Source organism: Populus nigra, chromosome 6 (assembly GCF_951802175.1).
Source record: "Populus nigra chromosome 6, ddPopNigr1.1, whole genome shotgun sequence".
Taxonomy (NCBI): Eukaryota; Viridiplantae; Streptophyta; class Magnoliopsida; order Malpighiales; family Salicaceae; genus Populus; species Populus nigra.
In genome coordinates, this window is record NC_084857.1 from 7,870,387 (window position 1) to 7,889,733 (window position 19,347).

General features: G+C 37.9%; 4 protein-coding genes across 6 annotated transcripts; 2 read left to right on the forward strand and 2 right to left on the reverse strand.

The window, feature by feature from the left end:
• Positions 1-1,081: 1,081 nt before the first annotated feature.
• LOC133697578 (tRNA(adenine(34)) deaminase, chloroplastic) lies at positions 1,082-6,523 on the forward strand. Its single transcript, XM_062120225.1, has 4 exons — positions 1,082-4,887; positions 4,968-5,055; positions 5,348-5,475; positions 6,125-6,523. The coding sequence occupies exons 1-4, from the start codon at positions 1,283-1,285 to the stop codon at positions 6,396-6,398; spliced, it is 4,095 nt and encodes a 1,364-aa protein (XP_061976209.1). The 5' UTR covers positions 1,082-1,282; the 3' UTR covers positions 6,399-6,523.
• A 1,364-nt stretch (positions 6,524-7,887) lies between these two features.
• Positions 7,888-8,918, forward strand: LOC133697579 (lysine-rich arabinogalactan protein 19). Its single transcript, XM_062120226.1, has 2 exons — positions 7,888-8,540; positions 8,673-8,918. Exons 1-2 carry the CDS (start codon positions 7,923-7,925, stop codon positions 8,775-8,777), a joined length of 723 nt encoding a protein of 240 aa, XP_061976210.1. The 5' UTR covers positions 7,888-7,922; the 3' UTR covers positions 8,778-8,918.
• LOC133697581 (mitochondrial protein import protein ZIM17) lies at positions 8,847-11,398 on the reverse strand. 2 transcript variants are annotated; one of them, XM_062120228.1, is made up of 5 exons: positions 11,174-11,398; positions 10,931-11,054; positions 10,509-10,640; positions 9,677-9,723; positions 8,847-9,127 (listed from the first exon to the last, which is right to left on the reverse strand). In XM_062120228.1, the coding sequence occupies exons 1-5, from the start codon at positions 11,317-11,319 to the stop codon at positions 9,097-9,099; spliced, it is 480 nt and encodes a 159-aa protein (XP_061976212.1). In that variant the 5' UTR covers positions 11,320-11,398; the 3' UTR covers positions 8,847-9,096. The 2 variants fall into 2 exon arrangements, with proteins under 2 accessions (XP_061976212.1, XP_061976211.1); XM_062120227.1 differs by lacking the exon at positions 9,677-9,723 and having other exon boundaries at positions 11,174-11,384.
• Positions 11,399-13,132: 1,734 nt separating this feature from the next.
• LOC133696237 (phosphate transporter PHO1 homolog 1) lies at positions 13,133-19,085 on the reverse strand. 2 transcript variants are annotated; one of them, XM_062118361.1, is made up of 15 exons: positions 18,953-19,085; positions 18,491-18,759; positions 18,097-18,400; positions 17,234-17,645; positions 17,060-17,108; positions 16,879-16,950; positions 16,461-16,590; positions 15,608-15,728; positions 15,257-15,506; positions 15,048-15,152; positions 14,860-14,904; positions 14,594-14,746; positions 14,177-14,455; positions 13,571-13,707; positions 13,133-13,435 (listed from the first exon to the last, which is right to left on the reverse strand). In XM_062118361.1, exons 2-15 carry the CDS (start codon positions 18,719-18,721, stop codon positions 13,345-13,347), a joined length of 2,379 nt encoding a protein of 792 aa, XP_061974345.1. In that variant the 5' UTR covers positions 18,722-18,759; positions 18,953-19,085; the 3' UTR covers positions 13,133-13,344. The 2 variants fall into 2 exon arrangements, with proteins under 2 accessions (XP_061974345.1, XP_061974344.1); XM_062118360.1 differs by lacking the exon at positions 18,953-19,085 and having other exon boundaries at positions 18,491-18,852.
• Positions 19,086-19,347: the final 262 nt, after the last annotated feature.

Below are 19,347 nucleotides of genomic sequence, written 5' to 3' on the forward strand. Positions count from 1 at the left end.
TTTAACATTGAGTTGATGGGATATTATACTTCATGATTTATCTTGGTTTATTTTGTACAAGGTTATATCAGCCTCATGATTTAAGTCGTGAGTTTGACGAGTTAATCTAGTTGACTCGAGTAGTTTTTATATTTTTTAATTGATATTTTTTTCTATTTCATCTTTTAATGTTAGGTTGATTATGAATTAGGTTTTATGTTTTTATTTTGGTTTGCTTTTTATAAGGTTATCTTAGTCTTATGATTCGAGTAATATGTTTTGCAGGTTATCCCATGTAACTCACGTTGTTTTATCGTGTTATATTTTTAAATTGATTTTTTTTCATTTTCAACCTTTGACATTGGATTTATTGAAAACCGAGATTCTTAATTTATTTTGATTTATTTTTTATGGAGTTATCCGAGTCTCATGACTTTAGTTGCGGGCTTGACAAATTAATCTAAATTGACCTATATCATTTTTTTTGTTTACTTTCTATAAGATTATCATAATCTCATAATCCGAGTAATGAGTTTGACAGGTTAATTCAATTATTTTTTTATTAATTTTTTTCAATTTCATTCTTCAACATTGGGTTGATTGAGAATTGAACTTCATAATTTATTTCGATTTGCTTTATATGGGATTAACTCGGGTTGGCCCGGATTGATTCAATATATTTTCATTTCAATATTATTTTTTTAAAAATATTTTCTTGATTTTTTATGAATCAAACTATATTTTTACGTTATCTCGATTATTTTTAGATCCATCAAATCGATCAGGATACATTGAATTAACCTCCATATAATTAATTTTTTTATACTAAGAAAAATATTATGAATATTTTTTATATATATTAATAAAATTTTAAATTGGCCCGGAATAGCGCCGATCAATAATGATTACTAGTTAATAAATGAGACTTTAATTCGGCAAGTAAAAGCACAAAAACTCAGTCTTTATAGTGGGCTGGATGGATTGGACTTCTTAAGAAGACAATTCTAGATCAGAGCCCAATTGGTATTACATTGAAGGCCCAGTAGTGTTTGGTTAAGTGCAACCACATGAAAAGCCAGCAGCCCAGTTTGTTTCACTCTGTATAGTCGACCGAGTTAAGCCAACCCAGAGAGAGTCAACTCATCCGATTCAAAACCACTAGCTCTCTCTCAACCGAAAGTAGAAATCATGAAACCAGTTCAAAAACAGAACACCTCACATGGTTTCACTCCCAGTTTCAGCTTAAAAAACTCCACAAAATCCATTAAGGTAAGCCTCTCTCTATAACATTGGAAAAGAAAAGATGCACAACACTTACATTAGCTTAGCTTCTTTGTCTCTTGGAACGAAAGGGCCACTTTCATTTTCTTTCAATGAATACTCTAACTCATTAAATGAAGGAAACCCATTTTTATTACAATCTTGTTCTTCATCATGTGGTTCTTGTTGTTGCTTTTCTTGTTCTTATTGTGCATCGTCATCATTCACTACTACTGCTACTTTACATAGAGTGCCAATAAACCCAGGTTTGTTTTTTGGGTTGAGGCAAGCTAGTCTTATTCAATGTTCAGCTTCTAGAAGGTTGATATTGGGTGGGATGGGTAGGGATTATTACCGCGTCGCGGATTATGGTGTTGATCATGGTTGTTCTTTTAAGGAGAATAATGGGAGTGAGAAAATTCTTAGGAGAAGGAAGGGAGGGATTGGGGGGGTAAGATTGCGTGGAAGGCGATGTTTTAGTGGGGTTAATGATGCAGAGACTGTGATTAGTTTGTTGAGCGAGGAAGTGAGTGGACAGTGTTTGGGTGACGGGGAGAGAAATTGGGGTTTGTCGAAGAGAGTGGAAATGGTGAAGAGGGGGAATCACAGTGGCGGAACTCGCAAGGGGAGGAGGAGGAAGAAGAATGTTGGGCTCAGTTCATTGGAGAGTGATGCAAAATGTGAATTTGAGTCAGCTAAAGTTGAGTTGAGGAAGGAAGAGTTTACAAGGAAGGAAGAGGTGGAAGACCAGAAAGAAAAGGAAGAAAAGAAAGCGGTTTCAAAAGGGGAGAATCACAGGGGAAGGAGAGTGAGCTCTAGTTTTTCGTCATATTATTCACTTTCTTCTGCAGGAGATGTTGAGAGTGACACGGAATCTCTGGATGAATATGTTGATTGTCCCAAAGAATCATCAAGTGGATACAGGAAGGAATTAAGAAGTGGAGAGGGTAGATCAGAGGGGCAAGTTGTGGAAGAGTTTAGGAGGCATAGAGATGGCACAGGGTGGAAGGGGGAGGTTCTGGAAGCGAGAACTAGTGCAAGAAGGACTGGTGTTGAGTGGGATCCGAGGAAGAAATCTGAGAAGAAACTTACTGAGATTGAAGAAACACAATCAGAAAGAGAATTCTCACAAATGCAATCAAGAATGGCGAGAAACAATGAAAGTGATTACAGGAAGGTATCAAGTTCTCATAACCAGATTGGCAATGAGGATGAGAAAAGTTTGGCGGTTAATTTGGAGAAGGAAACAAGAAAGCGATATTGTCAGATGGATCAAGTCAAAGAGCAATCTGAATTCAGAAGAAGTTACCAGGAAATTACCAATAAACAGGAGAGGAGTGGAATAAATGTTGAAAAAGCTTCCCAATCCCAAAAGCGGTTCAGTGGTAGAGAAGAAAATCTAGTGGATGCAAATTTGGTTTGGGAAGGAAGGGATGAACGTTATAAAAGAGTTGGTGAAACTGCTGCAAAAAACAATATAAGAAGAGCCACTCACCAACTCATTGACACATCAACAACTGAGAATGCCAGTACTGAAAGAGTTTCAAATTTGCAGAGGCAATCTGAGTCTAGAATGAAGATTCTGGTAGAAGATAGAGCTCTAGGATCATTTTATGAGACAAATGAGCAAAAATTCCAAATGGGTGGGCAGACAAGTGGACAAGTTCAGTCAAGAAGAAGTTCACAACTGTTACCTAAAATATCAGAAGTTCATGACAGTAGTAACAAAAAGACTTCGATTCTACAATCAGAAACTAGAATGAAGCAGCGGGAGGTAAGTAAAAGTGTTGTTTCTAGATCAGGTACCGAAGCAAAAGAGCACCAGTCGCACACAGATCAAAAAGCTCGTCAGGGAACTGAATCCAGCAAGGTATCTGGAGATGCCACCAATATATCTCTGGATGTCACCAATGTGTCACTGGTCCATGCAAGCGATATGACAATGGTCACCAATTTTGGCAGAACTTCTGGAAAGAGAGTTTTTGATCAAGAAAATGAATTGACATCAGCTGTGAAAGCCATTTGTGAGACAAGGGAGAGAGACGATAAAATTGAGCAAAATGTCACTCAGTCCAAATCTTCAAGTGCGGTTTGTAGGGCTACTAACAAGTCAAGGCTTCGTGAAACAACTTCACAGGAGGCCTTTGATTCTCAAGCATCTACAAATATGGTTTCCCAAGTTGGAATTCAACAGGTTGATGTGGGGGAGGGGAATGAAAGAACATCACAGACAATAACGATGCCTCCCTCACCTCAATTGTTAAATCGAGGTTCATTTCATATGAATCCATCTGGTGGTATCGCAAATCAAGAGGATTCCAGAGAATCTTTGGAAAGCGGCTCTAGTACTCTGTATAGAAATTCTGGAGGGAGAACTGCAGTTTTCCAGCGGGAAAAATATGGTGGAAATAAGAAAGATGAGATATATGGGGAGGCTTCAAATCTTACCTTGACTGAAGATGCTCTTGGTTCAGCTCATCGTTTAGAGGCGTCATCAATGCAGTTTGTTGGAGAGTTTGTTGAGAAAGCTAGGCATGAAGTGTCAACTTCTGAAATCCAAAAGGAGAAGACAGTTTCTGATACAAAGTTGGCAAATGAAGTTGAGAAGCAGAGGCGAAAGAGTTCAAGTCAATATGATACTAAAGACTTACAGTTGAAGAGGCAGGACTCAATGCAATCATCTGGGGACTCTGGAGAGAAGGGTCCTTCAGATGAAATGTGGAATGTAACAAACCCGTCTGTTCAGGAACCTCCAGAGACAGAAGCACCAGCAGGTAGCACAGCAATCAAGAGTATTGTTGTTAGGAGAACTGGAAGGTCCATGTGGAATATCATCTCAAATATAGTACGACTGCGCTGGGGTTCACATGCTGAAACCCCTAAATCAACTCGAAGATCAGGTGGAAAGAGTTTGTCAAATGATTCTGTTATTGGTGAAGCATGCTTTTCTGGCCATGAACCTGATGAAAACAGAGATAAGAATCTGAAAAGGGAAAGAAAAATTATGCCTAAGGAAGCTGCCTCTTCTCACCAGCTGCATCTAACACAGACTTCTAGTCCAGATGAGGTAAAAGCATCTGACACATTTGGATCAAAGAACGTAATAAGACCGCTTGAAGGAGACACTTCATCTCCTTCAATTACATTAAAAATTGGGTTCACGTCAAAAAGTATTTCCTCACCTTCTGAAGAGGAAAACCTTGGTTGTAGTCAAGATAGGAACAATTCTCAAGTTGCTACATCTAGCATGGAAGTAGGGGTATCATCACTAGTTTTATCGCTGCCTTCTAGCACAAGCGGTCCCATTGTGGAAGAAAGTTTTGGTACTGCTAAAAATAATATTTCTGTTAGTGGCTCAATGGAGCTTATGGAGCGACCTGATAGTGAAAAGTTAATTGAAGTAGCAGGCTCTGAGGGGAAGGGTGTGGAGTTGAAACAAAGGAAGCTTCAACGAAATGAGCAAGTTGGGAGAGACAGATTCAATGAATGGGAAGAGGCTTATTTATGTGAAAGTGAGCAGCGGAAAATTGATGAAATGTTTATGAGGGAAGCCCTGCTAGACGCCAAGAAGGCTGCCAATTCTTGGGAGGTGCCTGTTGGGGCCGTGATGGTGCATCATGGGAAGATTATTGCTCGTGGCTACAACCTGTAAGTTGTATGCACTTGTGATTAAGACCTTATACTGTGCTTCTTTATTTTGGGGTTTTATGTGGAGATTTATATTTCAGAGTGGAGGAGTTCCGAGACTCCACCGCCCATGCAGAAATGATTTGCATTAGGGAGGCATCAAATCAACTCCGGTCATGGAGGCTTTCGGTACTTTCTCTTTGTTTTGACAGCTTTTATTTACTCCCTCGATTCTTTTGAAATAATCAATGTCATAAAGAAACTATAATTATTAATTAATGCATTCACTCTTAACTAGTTTAGTCATTATCCAACTGTTTTAACCTCTTCATTGACTAAGTTTTACATACGAAAGGAAAAGATACAAAGAAAATTATATCTTATCAAATGAAAGCTGACTTTCAAAGTGGAAATCACTTTTCAAGGAACTGTTCTAACTCTGCTGATATTCACAGCGAGGGCTTAATGATTTGATTTGCAGGAGACTACTCTTTATGTAACACTTGAACCATGTCCTATGTGTGCTGGAGCAATACTTCAAGCAAGAATAAATACTCTTGTATGGGGAGCTCCCAATAAGCTTCTTGGAGCTAATGGAAGCTGGATTAGGTAAGCTCATCTTCCTTGAAATCTCATTGAAATGGGAGACTGGTCTTTTGTACATCTGACTATTATTTATGAAGAATCAAAGCCTTGTTCTTAAAGTGTTTTACTTGATAAAAATTATGAGTGCCAAATTCGTTTCAAAACAGAAATGCCTTATTTGGTCCGTCCTTGCTGAGACTGGTTAATGGTTATTAAAGTGATCTGACCATACATTATGTCCCAATGGGAAAGGGTTAACATTGCCTTGCCATTACAATATAATTAGACTTAGATACACTTGGCACATTTTCTTCCTTTTGAATTGTTCCCCTATCCTGTTTCTGTCATCAATGTTCATAGTGCTCCCAATGCATCCGTGGATCAAAACATAATTAATAGAGCACATTTATTAAATCAGTCATTTATTTCTTATTATATTTTTTTTATTGGGAAGAAAATGATAAATTGGTTTCCATAGCCGTTATCTTATTTTAGCTGAAATGGCTGGTATTACATGAATCTCTACTTGACCGGTGTTGGTGGTATAGAGGATAGAACAAACCACCATTCACACACTAGTTAGATTCAAGTTGATCAGGCATTCAGCCGACTCATAACAGAAATTTCTGAGGCTTATGATTCCCAAAAGTTTCCTGTGTGACAATCCTTGCAGGCTTTTTCCTGATGGACGAGATGGAAATGGCTCAGAACTGGCAGATAAGCCAGCCGCTCCAGTCCATCCTTTCCATCCAAAGATGGCAATCCGGCGAGGAATATTGGAATTGGAGTGTGCAGATGTAATGCAGCAATTTTTCCAGCTTAGGAGAAGGAAAAAGGAGAAGAAAGAAGATTCCCCTCCTCAACCTTCATGTCTTCCCATAACAAACCCTCAATCTAAAATCCTCGGTAAGATGCAAGATATCTTCCATGCCATGTTCTGTTTGTAAGAGATGGTAGAACACCATCAGGTAAGTTAAATAAAAAACCTTCTGGAAACTGTATTATCTTGCAATCCAATTGAATATGTATTCGGTGTCTTTATGAGAATATGAAATCCAACAAACTTCAAATCGCCACGTCTAAAGGTGAAAAATGACTAGGGAATAAAACCTTTTATTAACATTGAGAGATAATCAAATCATTGAAAATAGTCACAGATATCAGTCCTCAGGGCCCAGATATCTTGATTCCATGTGGGCCTGCGGTAGCAATTGTCATAGATCAGCCGTGGCAAACCACTGTAAAGTGTAAACCCTTTTGAGTTATTATCTGTAATTGTAACTGCAGAAATTTTGTATGTCCGTTGTGGAAAAAAAAAAAAAAGGGCGGGGGGGTGGGTTCGTTGGCAGAGACTGGTGGATATCGTCAGGTTGGCAGAACAGCCTCAAGTCATGAAAGTTGATAAAATTTGCTTTCCCAATTGTGGGTGGTTAGAATCTGGCAACAGATGGTCTCAAGCCTGAACTTGTGGGTATGACAATTATCAGCTCCTGCGTTGGGCATTATGCATTTGATTACGACTTTCAAAATTCGATCGGAGAGTGCTCCGTGAACTAACAATAGTCCTTAACCGGGTAGGCACAATTTGTTTTCGTATTTGAAATTGTATTTGGATGTACTTAATTTTTAAAAATATTAAATTGATATTTTTTGTATTTTCCAATGGTTTTGATGATATTAAAAATAAAAATCTGGAAATATATTTTCAAATTAAAAATATATTTTTTTAAAATACCATGCACTATAATATTAAACACCAACAAAAAAAAAAGAGAAGAAAAGGGAACCTGACCTTTCTTTCCTTAAATCGGACAGGGACTGCTTACCAATGTTTAGGTTGTGTTAGGATCGACATCGTGGTCTCTGCTGAGTAGGTGAAAGGTTAGCCCGGATTGCCGGCTGCATTGCCTCCCTCTCATTTCACTCCATCACTTGTCCTGCCATTTTGCCATATTTACAACAACATATTGATGATTGCGGAAATTATGATCATAAAATATAAACTCGTGATTCAAGTTTTTGTTAGTTTCAAGATTCTAGTAAAAAGCAAACACATATTGCCTAATTACGACATTCCACCTTGAAGAAAAAGAAACTCCAGAGCCTTCACTCTTCGTGCTCGGTTCTAAATGAGTTGAAAATGCATAGCAAAAAATCAAACACAGCACAACTATTGACAATCCTATCAACACAAATAACTGCATCCATATAGCTAAAACTTAAAGCAGTACATCTTTTTTCTTCAGCAAGATTTCTCAATTTTAGGCCCGAAATCTTGGTTGATAGGACCAGCCAATTGCAGAGCTGTCCGAATACGACATCACTCCAGATCATTAGAAGGGATGTCGCATTCAAATGAAGACAACATCTCTCCCTCTTAACATTCCACCAAACATTTACTAAATTTAAAAGCCTTTCCATAACTCTATATAACAATGTTACGTCTTCCTGTTGGTTCTCATCACAACTAAATGGCTTCGGTGCATTGGGCTCTCATCTTGGCATGTCTGAGTTTCCCACTAGCTATTACTGATGCCCAAACACCAGCTGCTTCGCCATCAACACCTACAACCACCACACCTCCACCCACAACCACACCAACCACTCCAACACAATCACCAGCAAGTGCAGTGACACCCCCACCTGCAACCACTCCTATATCATCACCATCTCCTAAAGTCGCACCAGCTACCACCCCAGTAGTTCCACCACCACAAAGTTCTCCAGCTGCCACTCCAATACCACCACCAGCACTGCCACCGCCACCAGCTACACCGCCACCACAAGTGTCTCCAGCACCAGCTCCAGCAACACCACCACCAGCACCAGCTCCAGCTAAGGAAGTACCTGCACCCGCACCAGCAACACCACCACCGGCACCTGTGCCAGCACCAGCTATTCCACCACCAGCCCCCTCACCATCATTAGTGCCTTCCCCAGCACCAGCTCCTGGAAAACACAAGAAGAAAAGAAAACACAAGCACAAGCATCATCATCATGCACCAGCTCCTGCACCAAACCCCCCCAGCCCCCCAGCCCCACCTACAGTGACAACAGCATCTGAGGACACAGCTCCTGCACCATCCCCAGTACGCTTTTAAACAATTAAATTTATTTACTCTAAACCATTAACTGAATGCGCTAATATTTCCATTTCAGAAAAGATCGTAATGAGTGTCAAATTGTTCTAAAGAATGTACCCTGCTTTTTCTAACTTGCAGAATGGAGGAAATACATTGTATCACCAGGAAGGAAGGGCAAGAATGTGGGCAAGGACAGTGTTAGCATTTGCCTCTCTGCTGGTTGTTACAGGCTACAGTTTCTAGAAACCTTACCAAGCCATGAAATTATTTTTATAATGAAAAGAGAGATTATTTTATATGTACAAAATAAGATTGGTATGGAATTCATATTATAGGAATTAAAATGTAAAAGGCAAGCCAAGAAATTGTCAACATTTTTGTACATTTTCAGTCCCTCGAAGTATATAATAAAGACGAACCTTACAACCATGAACAAAAATATTCAAAAGAAGAAACAGAATAGAAACTTGATTCATTGTTTCTTATCAAACTTGATCTGCATTTGATTCTGCACTGATTTCCTCCCGCAAGTCATACTCAACAATAAGACCAAGATTATCAGCTAACTTGTGATACCTCTCACACCCTGCACACTACAAGAAGCACTACCTGCTGGTAAGATAAGCACTGAAGTTTTTATTTAAACTAGAAGGCAAAGCAGAAAAATTCACTACTTCCTCCCAAACTAACACCCCCAGTCAACAATGTCTTTTTAAGACATAATATTCAACAAACTTTATAAACAGGAAATACTTATAAATTATCTTGCTAGTCTTTATTTTCGATTACATATTGATTTGTATCTGTAAATGAATATCTTGGCCATGAGCAATATATTTCAAATTGTATTACTTTTATACAGCATCATAACCAGACAAACAACAATCCAGCATGAATTTCAACTACTCATTGTATACAAGCAGTGGCAGCAAACTCAAGTACTACTGAGACAATATGTTGCCATATGCTCTTGCTAGCTGCATGGTGTGCAAGAGAAGCTTGGTGTTTTTGAGCGTTCATAATAACCCAACCCTAAATGAGATAACCGTTGTATGTGGTGAATTAATGAGTTAGTGCAGTGAAAAAATAATGATAATAGTTCAGGAAAAAAAATAATAAAAACCATCTGTAAGATTGGGCACCTGAGGCATAATATGGGGAGCATACGAAAATATCCTTGGACAAAATTCTGGAGACAGGTGGTGGCATATATAACACATCAATATAAAAACAAAAAACCAATCTGCTTCAGATGCATTGTTTTGTATCAGAAACTGTTCTTCCCTGAAGAGTATCTATAATGTTCTAAGGGAAAACTAAGGTTCTGCAAGCTTCCCCAAAAATGAATAAGAAGAAAATAACATTCATGAAACAATTCCCTAGGCAGAAATGAACCAATATGAATAACCATGTTCATTCCCATGAACAAATAAATAAGGGTTATTCAGGAAATAACCTCATGCAAAATGCTAAATAAGCTCCCAGAGAATGCTCCAATCTATTCCAACAGTTGTTGAAAACAACCAGAGCAGAACCAGCCCTTTAACAGCCCCTTTTCATGCAGCATGCTATTATATAAGAATAATGTCTTATGGTATCAGGTTAATTTCTATTGAGAAATTTTTTTGAAAACATGTTGATCACTAATAACATCGACAACATTTCCTTACGAAAAGGCAATGGAATTTTAATTTTCTTGAGTGCTTCATATTCCTTTTAAGGCCCTCTATTTTTCTACTCGAATTCATATCATTTCTCTATGGAGCATCCACTTTGAAGATAAAGCATACAAGGCTTGTATCAGAAGTTTTAGATTATACTTTTCCAAGAAAAATACCACATCAGAATACTCTTTTATTGTTGTTGTTATTTTTTAAGTCTAAAGTACAGTACACCACATGATAAATACTTACTGGTAAGAAACATATTACAAAAGAATTGTCATTCTAGCAGTCAAGAAGAACAGATGAGTACCTGCACAAATACAAGTCCCCGTTCATAGGCTAAGCGATTTATAAGCCTCTGGGACCTCTCGCCACACTCATTACAAGTAAATTGCACAAGCAAACTCCTCCTTGGCAGCTTTATGTCAATGGTTGCACTCTCCTAAAAGAACATGCATGAAAATAAAACAACTAAGAATTTTCTGTTTTCTCTTCTTTTTTGGTTAAAGCATCAAACTAATGCAAATTACTTATTAGTAAAATTGACTCACTCTTCACATGCATACACATATAATAAAAAACAAGGAAAACTGGGAAACAGCAAACGGGTAATGCATCATCAAGACCACAATTATTCACCAACAGTAAAAACCCAAATATTGCTCTTAACTTAAAACACAAATCTATCAAAATTAAAAGCAACTAACACTAACATTACCAAAAACCACATACCTCATTCAAATCATTTGATTCTACTTCGGGGTATGTCTCAGAATTGCCATCCACCAACCTAGAAACCACAAATAGCCTACGGGGCCGTTTTGGTAATATTGCTTCTGTATGAGAGATTCTCAACCTGCCCAAAAAAAGGAAAGGAAAAGAAAAACAACTAAAAGTTATGAAAGATTTGATCTTTAGTGTTCACTAGTAGTAAAGTTTGAAACTTTAAAGAGAGACTTCATGAGCGAGTGTGACCTGGGGTTTGTGGTGGAGAAAGAAATGGGTTTGTAAGAGTTGGGGAAGAGAAGGGGATTAATGGGTTTGCGTTTGGGATTTGGTTTCATACAAGTTAAGGTGGGTAAGAAACTGCATTGAGAGAGGGTGGCGGCGGCGGCGGCCATGGTGGTTTGATTTTTTGAATTCTGATACTATTTTGTCTGTTTTTTAGTTATTTCAGGCTATATATATATATATATACCCTTTTTGTTAGGAGAGGATAATTCTTATATGACATGTCGTTTTATAGTAGTAGTAAAATTGTCGGCTAGCTAGCCCTTACATGCCATGGGGAAACGGTTGTGAAATCCATAAACCACCGAAAACTATTCAAGAAAAAAAATCCAAGAAATCAAATCTCAAATGACAGCATCTATGTGGATCCACCCACTGCTGCCCATAGGAGCTTGGCCGCCGCACCATTAACACCCACAGCCCCCTCCTATCATAGATCGCAAAACCAGATTACAGATGGATGGCCACAGCGTTTATGACACAGATTTCTTTTGATGAGAGGAGATTTTTTGTTTTTGTTTTGTTTTTTAATAAGCCATGGGATTCATAAAAGGACGAAAGGAAAAACACACGGCGAATGCAGCAACAAGGAGTAGCGAAGACTACTCGTAGCAGCAAAATAGTGCCAGAACAAAAAGGAGAAGGGTAAGAAGAGAGAGAGTCATCTGGACCATACCATAGCAGGATCTGAAAGAAGTAAATTCAAAAACCCATCAGCACGATGGACTTTTTTTTAATTATTATTATTATTATCTAGTCAACAAAGTGAAAGGATTTGACATTTTTAATCCCGTTTATATTATGAAATCTGAAGACAAGACCGTGAGGATTTTTTGGGCATTTGAGTGAACGGAGTTTTGTTTTGTGCATTCAGAATAGCCTGCCTCTCCCTCTGTTTATTTCCTTCAGAAAGTTTTTGTGATTCAAAGTTGTAAAAGAAAGAAATGCATGCATATGTGGGTAGATGGTCTGCTCAAAATCCATTATATCGGTGTTTGAAAATACGTAAAAACAAACAAATGATGTCAGAAACACAAACCTGTGATTGATCTTGAAAGTCAATTGAAGATTTGTTTTACACAAAAAAGGAAAGAACGAACGAACTTGCTTTCATTTGATGAGGACTAATGGGTGAGTGATATAGCATTTGTTCGGGATTATATGCCAGTGCCAGTCACTTCTTGTTTAAACCTCGAAGCCTCCTTGTCTGAATGATATTTACGAAAGTTCCTATAAATTGTAGTCCCTGCCATTCTAACCATCTTGTTCTGGAAAAATGAATGCACCGGTCCTAATCTCAGTGTAATGTTATAAGTTCATTTTATTGGGATCAGCAAAGCCACTGAAGAAATTATGCCTGGGCTAACTGCAGGTACTAGTCTAGTATGAAGGTGTCCTTATGCTATAAAATATCGAAAATCAAAGCTTTAAAGTTGAAATTAAAAATAATTTTATATTATTCTTTAACTTTATCTTTTAAATGTAAGTATTTTGAACTTGAAATTTCCACATGTTAATCTCTCTTATACGTAGTTTAAATTATTAAGTTAGGTTATGTTACTCTTTAAGATACAATGGCATCTTGACCGTTCAGAGCAGAATCTTCTTGTGCGTGCTAGCAGCAGGGCTTATTTTAGTTAAGGTTTTGCAGAATCACTTCTTCTTCATGAGCGCACAAGTAAGAAGAAGATTTGAATCCACCGATGTGTTAAAACATCGGAAAGCATTGCAGATGACTTGGTGAAGTAGCTGTCGGTTACTCGAAAAACCAAAAGAAAGAAAGAAAGAAATGTTGCTTTACTATAGTCCTGGCTTATGGTCTTGCCTTAGTTATGGATTTAAATACTTCTTAACGTAGTCCTCTGTTTTGCAGAACCTGGATAGAAAGGCGAAAAATATTGGCAAGAAAGAGTTAACTAGAAATTAAGGCAAGTGCCCTACGCGCACAATTTTCTTTCCTTGAAGAAAAATCTGTATACAAGTATGAACCTTTTACCATCCCTGGAACAATTATGACCAAGTTGATGTCTTGCTAAACAACTTGTACAACAAGGTTCTTATCAGAAAAATTTGAGTTGAAAAATGTACGTAAATCCCAACCGACTTCTGTAAGAAACTGCTGCCAATGAGTATCATCAGTCTTCCTCGTCCACTTCATGAAAAGGAAGTGGCACTGTCTTAACTGCTCTAAACTTGCCAGCGTTATTTAGATGCTCATTCTCCAACCTGGACCATTGAAACACTTTCTTTTATTAGACCTTATGAGACCTAATGAAAAGTTATGAAATGTTGCAATTTGATTTTGCATGATCATAATAACAAAACACAAATGGCTACATCCATTTTCAAACAATCTATTACCTGTAAAAATTCCACTGTCCTCTCCTAATGACTTCAAGGGAAGCTAAAAATAGTCCAGTTACTCTGTAATCAACATGCTCAAAGTTTGAATGGAGAACAGTTTGTAGCCAAGCAAGCCTGAGAATAAGGTTCAATCCCTGCAGGAAACATCCAAAGTTCGATCTAGAATTTACTTTGGAATCGAAATGACTTATACTTGCAACTTGAAAAGAAATCAAATCGAATCTGTGTCTGCAATGTGTCCTTAATTTCAGAAATCTAGTTCTCTTTACTTGTCTACCTATTCCTAGCCTGGCTGGTATGGGATAGGAATCTTACTTTCATTGTAAAATGCCACTATCAGTACTTGTCATAAGAATATGTTCATTCTGCTCTTTCGAAGAAAATCTTATCTTGATCATCTTATATCTAAAAATGAAAATGGGCAAGTTGGATGTCTAATCAGAAATCAGAATAACTTGGTTGGTGCCAATATCCATGCATTGGATAATCGGTTGGAGTGTTCTGAGATCTTGGCTTTGCTGGCAATTAAATTCGTATGCCACTCAAAACGAAACTATATCATTCCACTGCAAAAGAAAGTGATTAAGGAGACATAACATGTACCATGGAGAAGTAGTAAATGAACTTCTGACGAAGCATTAATTCATTCCTTAGCCAGGGATTCTTTGAATTGATCTGAAGCAAACCCCAATCCTTTACAAAGTCCCAATACAATTGGTATATTGTTGCAGCACTTGAGACAACTACAACAAGGCACAGCCATCCAACACTCCTTTCTTTCTCATAGGCCACTTTGGCTCCAGCTGCTAACATTGCCGATACATATTTGCCTAGATTGACAAGGTGGCTTGTCTGTCCTTCATCAAACCATCGCCTAGCACACTGCACCCGCAGTTAAGTTTAATAAATTAGTAATCAGATGCACTGAAATTGTTTAAAGAAGATAGATTGAACCACAAGTAAGCGAATGATGCAAATGATCGGCACTTAAGCAAGGGGCTGGAAAGCTTAATACCATACCTGCATTGCTCTCCAGTAATAGGGTAGGAACGACACTGCATAAGCAAGATCGCGGAAATGCTTGGCCCTCATGCAGTAGCCATAGTCCTGATTTTTGTAGCTTCCAGTTAAATAATAGCATGCTACATACTCAAGGTTCCTAAGCATTGGCACCTGTTCAATAACAAATAACATCAGTCAAGCTGTAAATTTTCTGACTTCTACTGAACTATTGAGGTTTAATACTGTTTTGCAACCAGAAGCCTTTATTTGGCACTAAAACCAACCTGACTGCAAAGTTGATCGGCCATAAAGAAGTCCAGCATGACAACCTGCGGAGACAATAATTACAAGCAGTTAAATAGATGATTTGGTTAAAATTTCTTTGAGCACAGAAGAAACTCACACTGAAGGCTAAGCCTACGAAACCATATGTTTGAAACTTCAACAGATTTTATTTTATTTTATTTTTTACCTTATAGAGAGGTGATAGAACGATGTTCCTTAGCACACAAAGGAAGCGAAAACGACTTGAGCGGTAGCAAATCTTGAAGGGGCACACAAGCAATAACATGAAGCTCTGCGCATAACGTAGTGACAAATTTTATCAAGAATTCGGCTCCAAACAAAAGAAGTTACTTGAAGTGTATTTAAGTCTTGTCAGATTTTTAATCAACAATTTACCAATAACAGAAGGCCTGGGATGACTTGAACTTGGGAAAACGAGTGTCCTTTAGTATGAAGTGACAAATGAATAAACATGACTCCCACTACAGCAGTCATCGATGTGGTGCAAATCAAGAATACATCTCTGTACTTCAGCTCCTTTGTAGGGCCCAGCTCAAAGATGAAGCTATAATTTATCCTGGCTTTCCTCCACATGAAAATGTTGCAACCATACAGAAAGAAGTGCAGGAACATCAAGGTGAACATGCTGCAAATAACAAATTAAGTCCCTTTTTTCTGTAAGCTGCCTTTCTTTAAAAGAATTTCAAATGTGATCTTAATACAAGGGTAGATCCGAGGGCTACTTGCCTAAGCACAGGATAGACAGTTTCCATGTACACAGTATCTGGCTGCCGTCTGTACATCCCCGTGATATGAGCCATTATGACATAACCAACGAAGAGGGCTATGAAGCACCCAGTGAACAGTCCTGAATATTTTCACGCATATCAAGTCAATATTCATCCATCTATAATTCATTGAACATGGAGTTCAATAATTATCAGTCAAGGACTACGTGGTAATACGTGGTAATATGTGAATGAGATTGACTAAATTCAGTCAATTTCGCATTCAAGGGTATGTTGGAAGCTGTGCAAACTAGTTTAACATTATGCTTGTAAGCACAGGAAACCAGTATCTGATAAATTGTGCGATGCAAGGATCAGAATTTTTTGTTCTTCAGATCAAAGAAGGATATTTAATCATTCAATAGAGGGTTAAGGGAATCTTAATGCCTGATATACAAGTTGAGCACAGGTACTCCACTCATTCAAAAGTGTCAATATTGCAACATACTCCATAGCTTCTGAATGCTTAACTGGAAAACATTGTGTTGTCTTTTTAGGAGCTAATAGTATTCCTAAATCCTAATGCTCGATACTTGTACGGATCAAGTTTGTATCGAAGATGATAATGGTATGATATGGGACCTATGCTTTATCATCCACCCAAATAAAGTGAACCAGGCACTGCCCCTCGTTTGAAATCCTAGTGGCCTGATGGGTCCATATTTATGTTTCTTTTAAGCCTGTATTTTTTCCACAAAGTGGTGAATAAAGAAGCTCTCCACCCAAATGATTTGATAAAAAAGGAAGGAAGATAGCATAAAAAATGCTATCCTGTAATTTTAATACTAGACCATTTCAGTCAAGAAACTCACCGATGAAAAAGGTCACAGAGTGTGATTCTGTATGTTGATGAGGTTTAAGATATTTTCTGGCCTTTCTTCTGTCTTCTTCAGCGAAATGTTTGATAAATAGATCCTCAACTTCATCTGCTAAGTTCATTACCTGTCATTTCTGAGACTAATGAGCAAATGTAACATACGTACCAAACATTTTCTCCATGAAATTTAAGGTGACAGACAAGCATATCCAAGTTCAATTTTCACAAATCCGAGGACTACCCTTCAGTGCGGGCACGAGCAGCAGGATCGGTGGCCACTTGACATTGTCGGAAAATGATTAGGCTAAAAACTAGCCAATGGAAAACATCTAAAATCATCCTATCATAGTTTTTTCTACAACATAACCTGCATAATGGTTTGCTTTTAATAGTTTTTGAGATTCAGAATTTACCTTGTCTGAACTGTTAAAATAGGAGCTTTCAACAACTTTTAGATAGATGGGAAGAACTTGTTTTCCAGTTACCTATTGAAAAGAAAGGAGAGAAAACCAAGACAATATCTTTCTCATTAGATATATGCGCAGGACAAAATGAAATATTAAAAGAGGTTTAAAAGGTAACCTATTGACTTACTTTATCAAACTTCTTCAAAATCTTTATAAAAGCAAGCATGTTCAAGTTCCTGAAATCACATCATTAATTGCAGACCAGACCAGTAAGCTTCTCCATCTCTAAATTAAAAATCAACAATGCAGCAGCTTTTTTTTCCCCTTTCCTAAAAAAAAAGTAACCCTTCAAATTAAATACCTGTAAGTTTTGAGATATCCCAACCCTTTGTAGAGCTCTATGAAAGCTCCTTTAATCATCTTCTCTGCATGATGCAACTTTGTTTTGTTGATATGCAGCTTGCTCCCTTCAGGGTTGCATTTCTTGGAGGACTGACTAACTAAATCTCCCCAAACTAGATAACTGATCGCCGAGAAAGTACGAGAAGGATTTGTTAGAGGAATGTTTATCCTTAAATTCTTCCCCTGGCAATTGAAAACGTGACCCGAAAGTGTCCTCAGTTTGATATCGTCTCTTTTCATCCTCATTGATTTTCCCATCTCCCCCATCTCTTCTGATCTTGGGGAGTCCAGGACTTCATTTTTCTCCAGCTCACCTGTGCTGTCGTCTTGAATCTGCTCTTGTTCTGTTCTGTCTTTCACAGAATCTTCCTCTGCAGCCAAGAGAAAGAAAAGATACAGAATAGAGATCATTAATTTACTGATATAAAATATTTCAAGTAGAAGAGAGGAAAATAAACTCTTGCTCATTAATACTAATACTGGTTCCATCACCTATGCTATTTTTAATTATTATTTTTTTCCCAATCTGCTACGATTAATTATGATACCTGAGGGTGTACTGCTACAACTCTTTTATAGCCCATGTTTCAAACAACATACGACTTGAAACATTAAGCATGAAAAGTATTAATGCCGTGCATGAACTTTCATGTTCTGAGTCATGAGAGCAAAAACCATGGATATGAGTCCTAATGGTAAGTGCATATGCAGATTTAGATGAGGATAAGAAAATGTGACATCTTATATTTATATCTTTGATTCAATGATGTGAGTTTGGGAATTTAGCTATCGCAGGCCAAAGTTGGAACGTGTCATTTGTACCATAAGAAATGGTGCAATCAATAGAGGCATCCTCAGTGGAATCCTGAGAAGAATTAGCAGCTTTGTCACGCTGCTTTTTGAATGCAGATTTGAGCTCAACAAGAATCTCCATTTGTTTCCTCAAGCAATCCCCCCTATCCAAGAACTCCTTCTCCTTAGTCTTGAAAAACTGGTTAACTTTGTTAAGTTGTAGGTCCAAACATGAGAAAAACTCTTTGGCAGCATCACTATCCTCAAACTGCTCAAGCAGTTCTGTCTCATACAAATCGCCTTTACTAGCTGAAGATGCAAGTTTCTTATGAACCTGTCAGACACCAATATTATTCATCACATCAGTTATTGTCAATCCACATCAGAGAACTAATGCATGTGTTACGGGTAGAGAGAGGAATACATGAATGGCTTCGTGGTCCTTATGTTGATGACCAAATAAAGAGAACTCCTTGAGAGAGGAAAGGATGTTGCTGGATAAAGAGTTGTGATGACTGTGCTTGATGGGGTGGTTGCTGTTGTTGTTAAGGAGATGGATTTTCTTGAGGTCTTCCTTGAGCTGCCAGTAATCAACAAAAGCCTCTTTCCATTCAGGCACGAGCTGACCCTCAAACTGCTTAGAGAACTTCACCATCCTTAGTAACTCTCCCGAGCCCGTCACTTCTTTTTTCCCTAGGAGAGAACAAAAAAAAAACAAAAGGTGTGAGGAGGTAAGTTTTTGTGTGCAGCTAGTCTTGTTGAGACTTGAGAGCGTGTTCATTGGTAGCCCCCGATCACATTATTTATGGGATGGAAAAAGGAATATGATTGATGTTCTATAACCGATGCTCTCGACAGCACATTCTAAAATATCCTTTGCACTTACACTAATAATTCTATGCTTCCTCCACTTGAAAGTTATAGTGGCCAAGATTCGCCGGAAAACTATCAAATAGTCACCGGATGTGATGGCTTCTCTCCCATCACATTTTCATGAAGGTGTTGAAAGACTCGGGAATTTAAAGTGGATGGGAGTGGGGACGTCTACCTTTCAAAAAATAAAGGGGAGCATCCTCGTCTGCAGGCATAAAATTTGTCATTTAAGAGGATTCCCAAACTATTCCATTCTTCAGTGTTAAATTGTTCTAAAGAACGTACCCTGCTTTTCCTAACTTGTGTGGTATATAAACACATATTTATAGAAAGAGTTGGTTCAAGTGATCAAAAAAACCCCGAGATTTCACGCTCAGATTCTATTTGAAGATTTGATGCATCTATCTT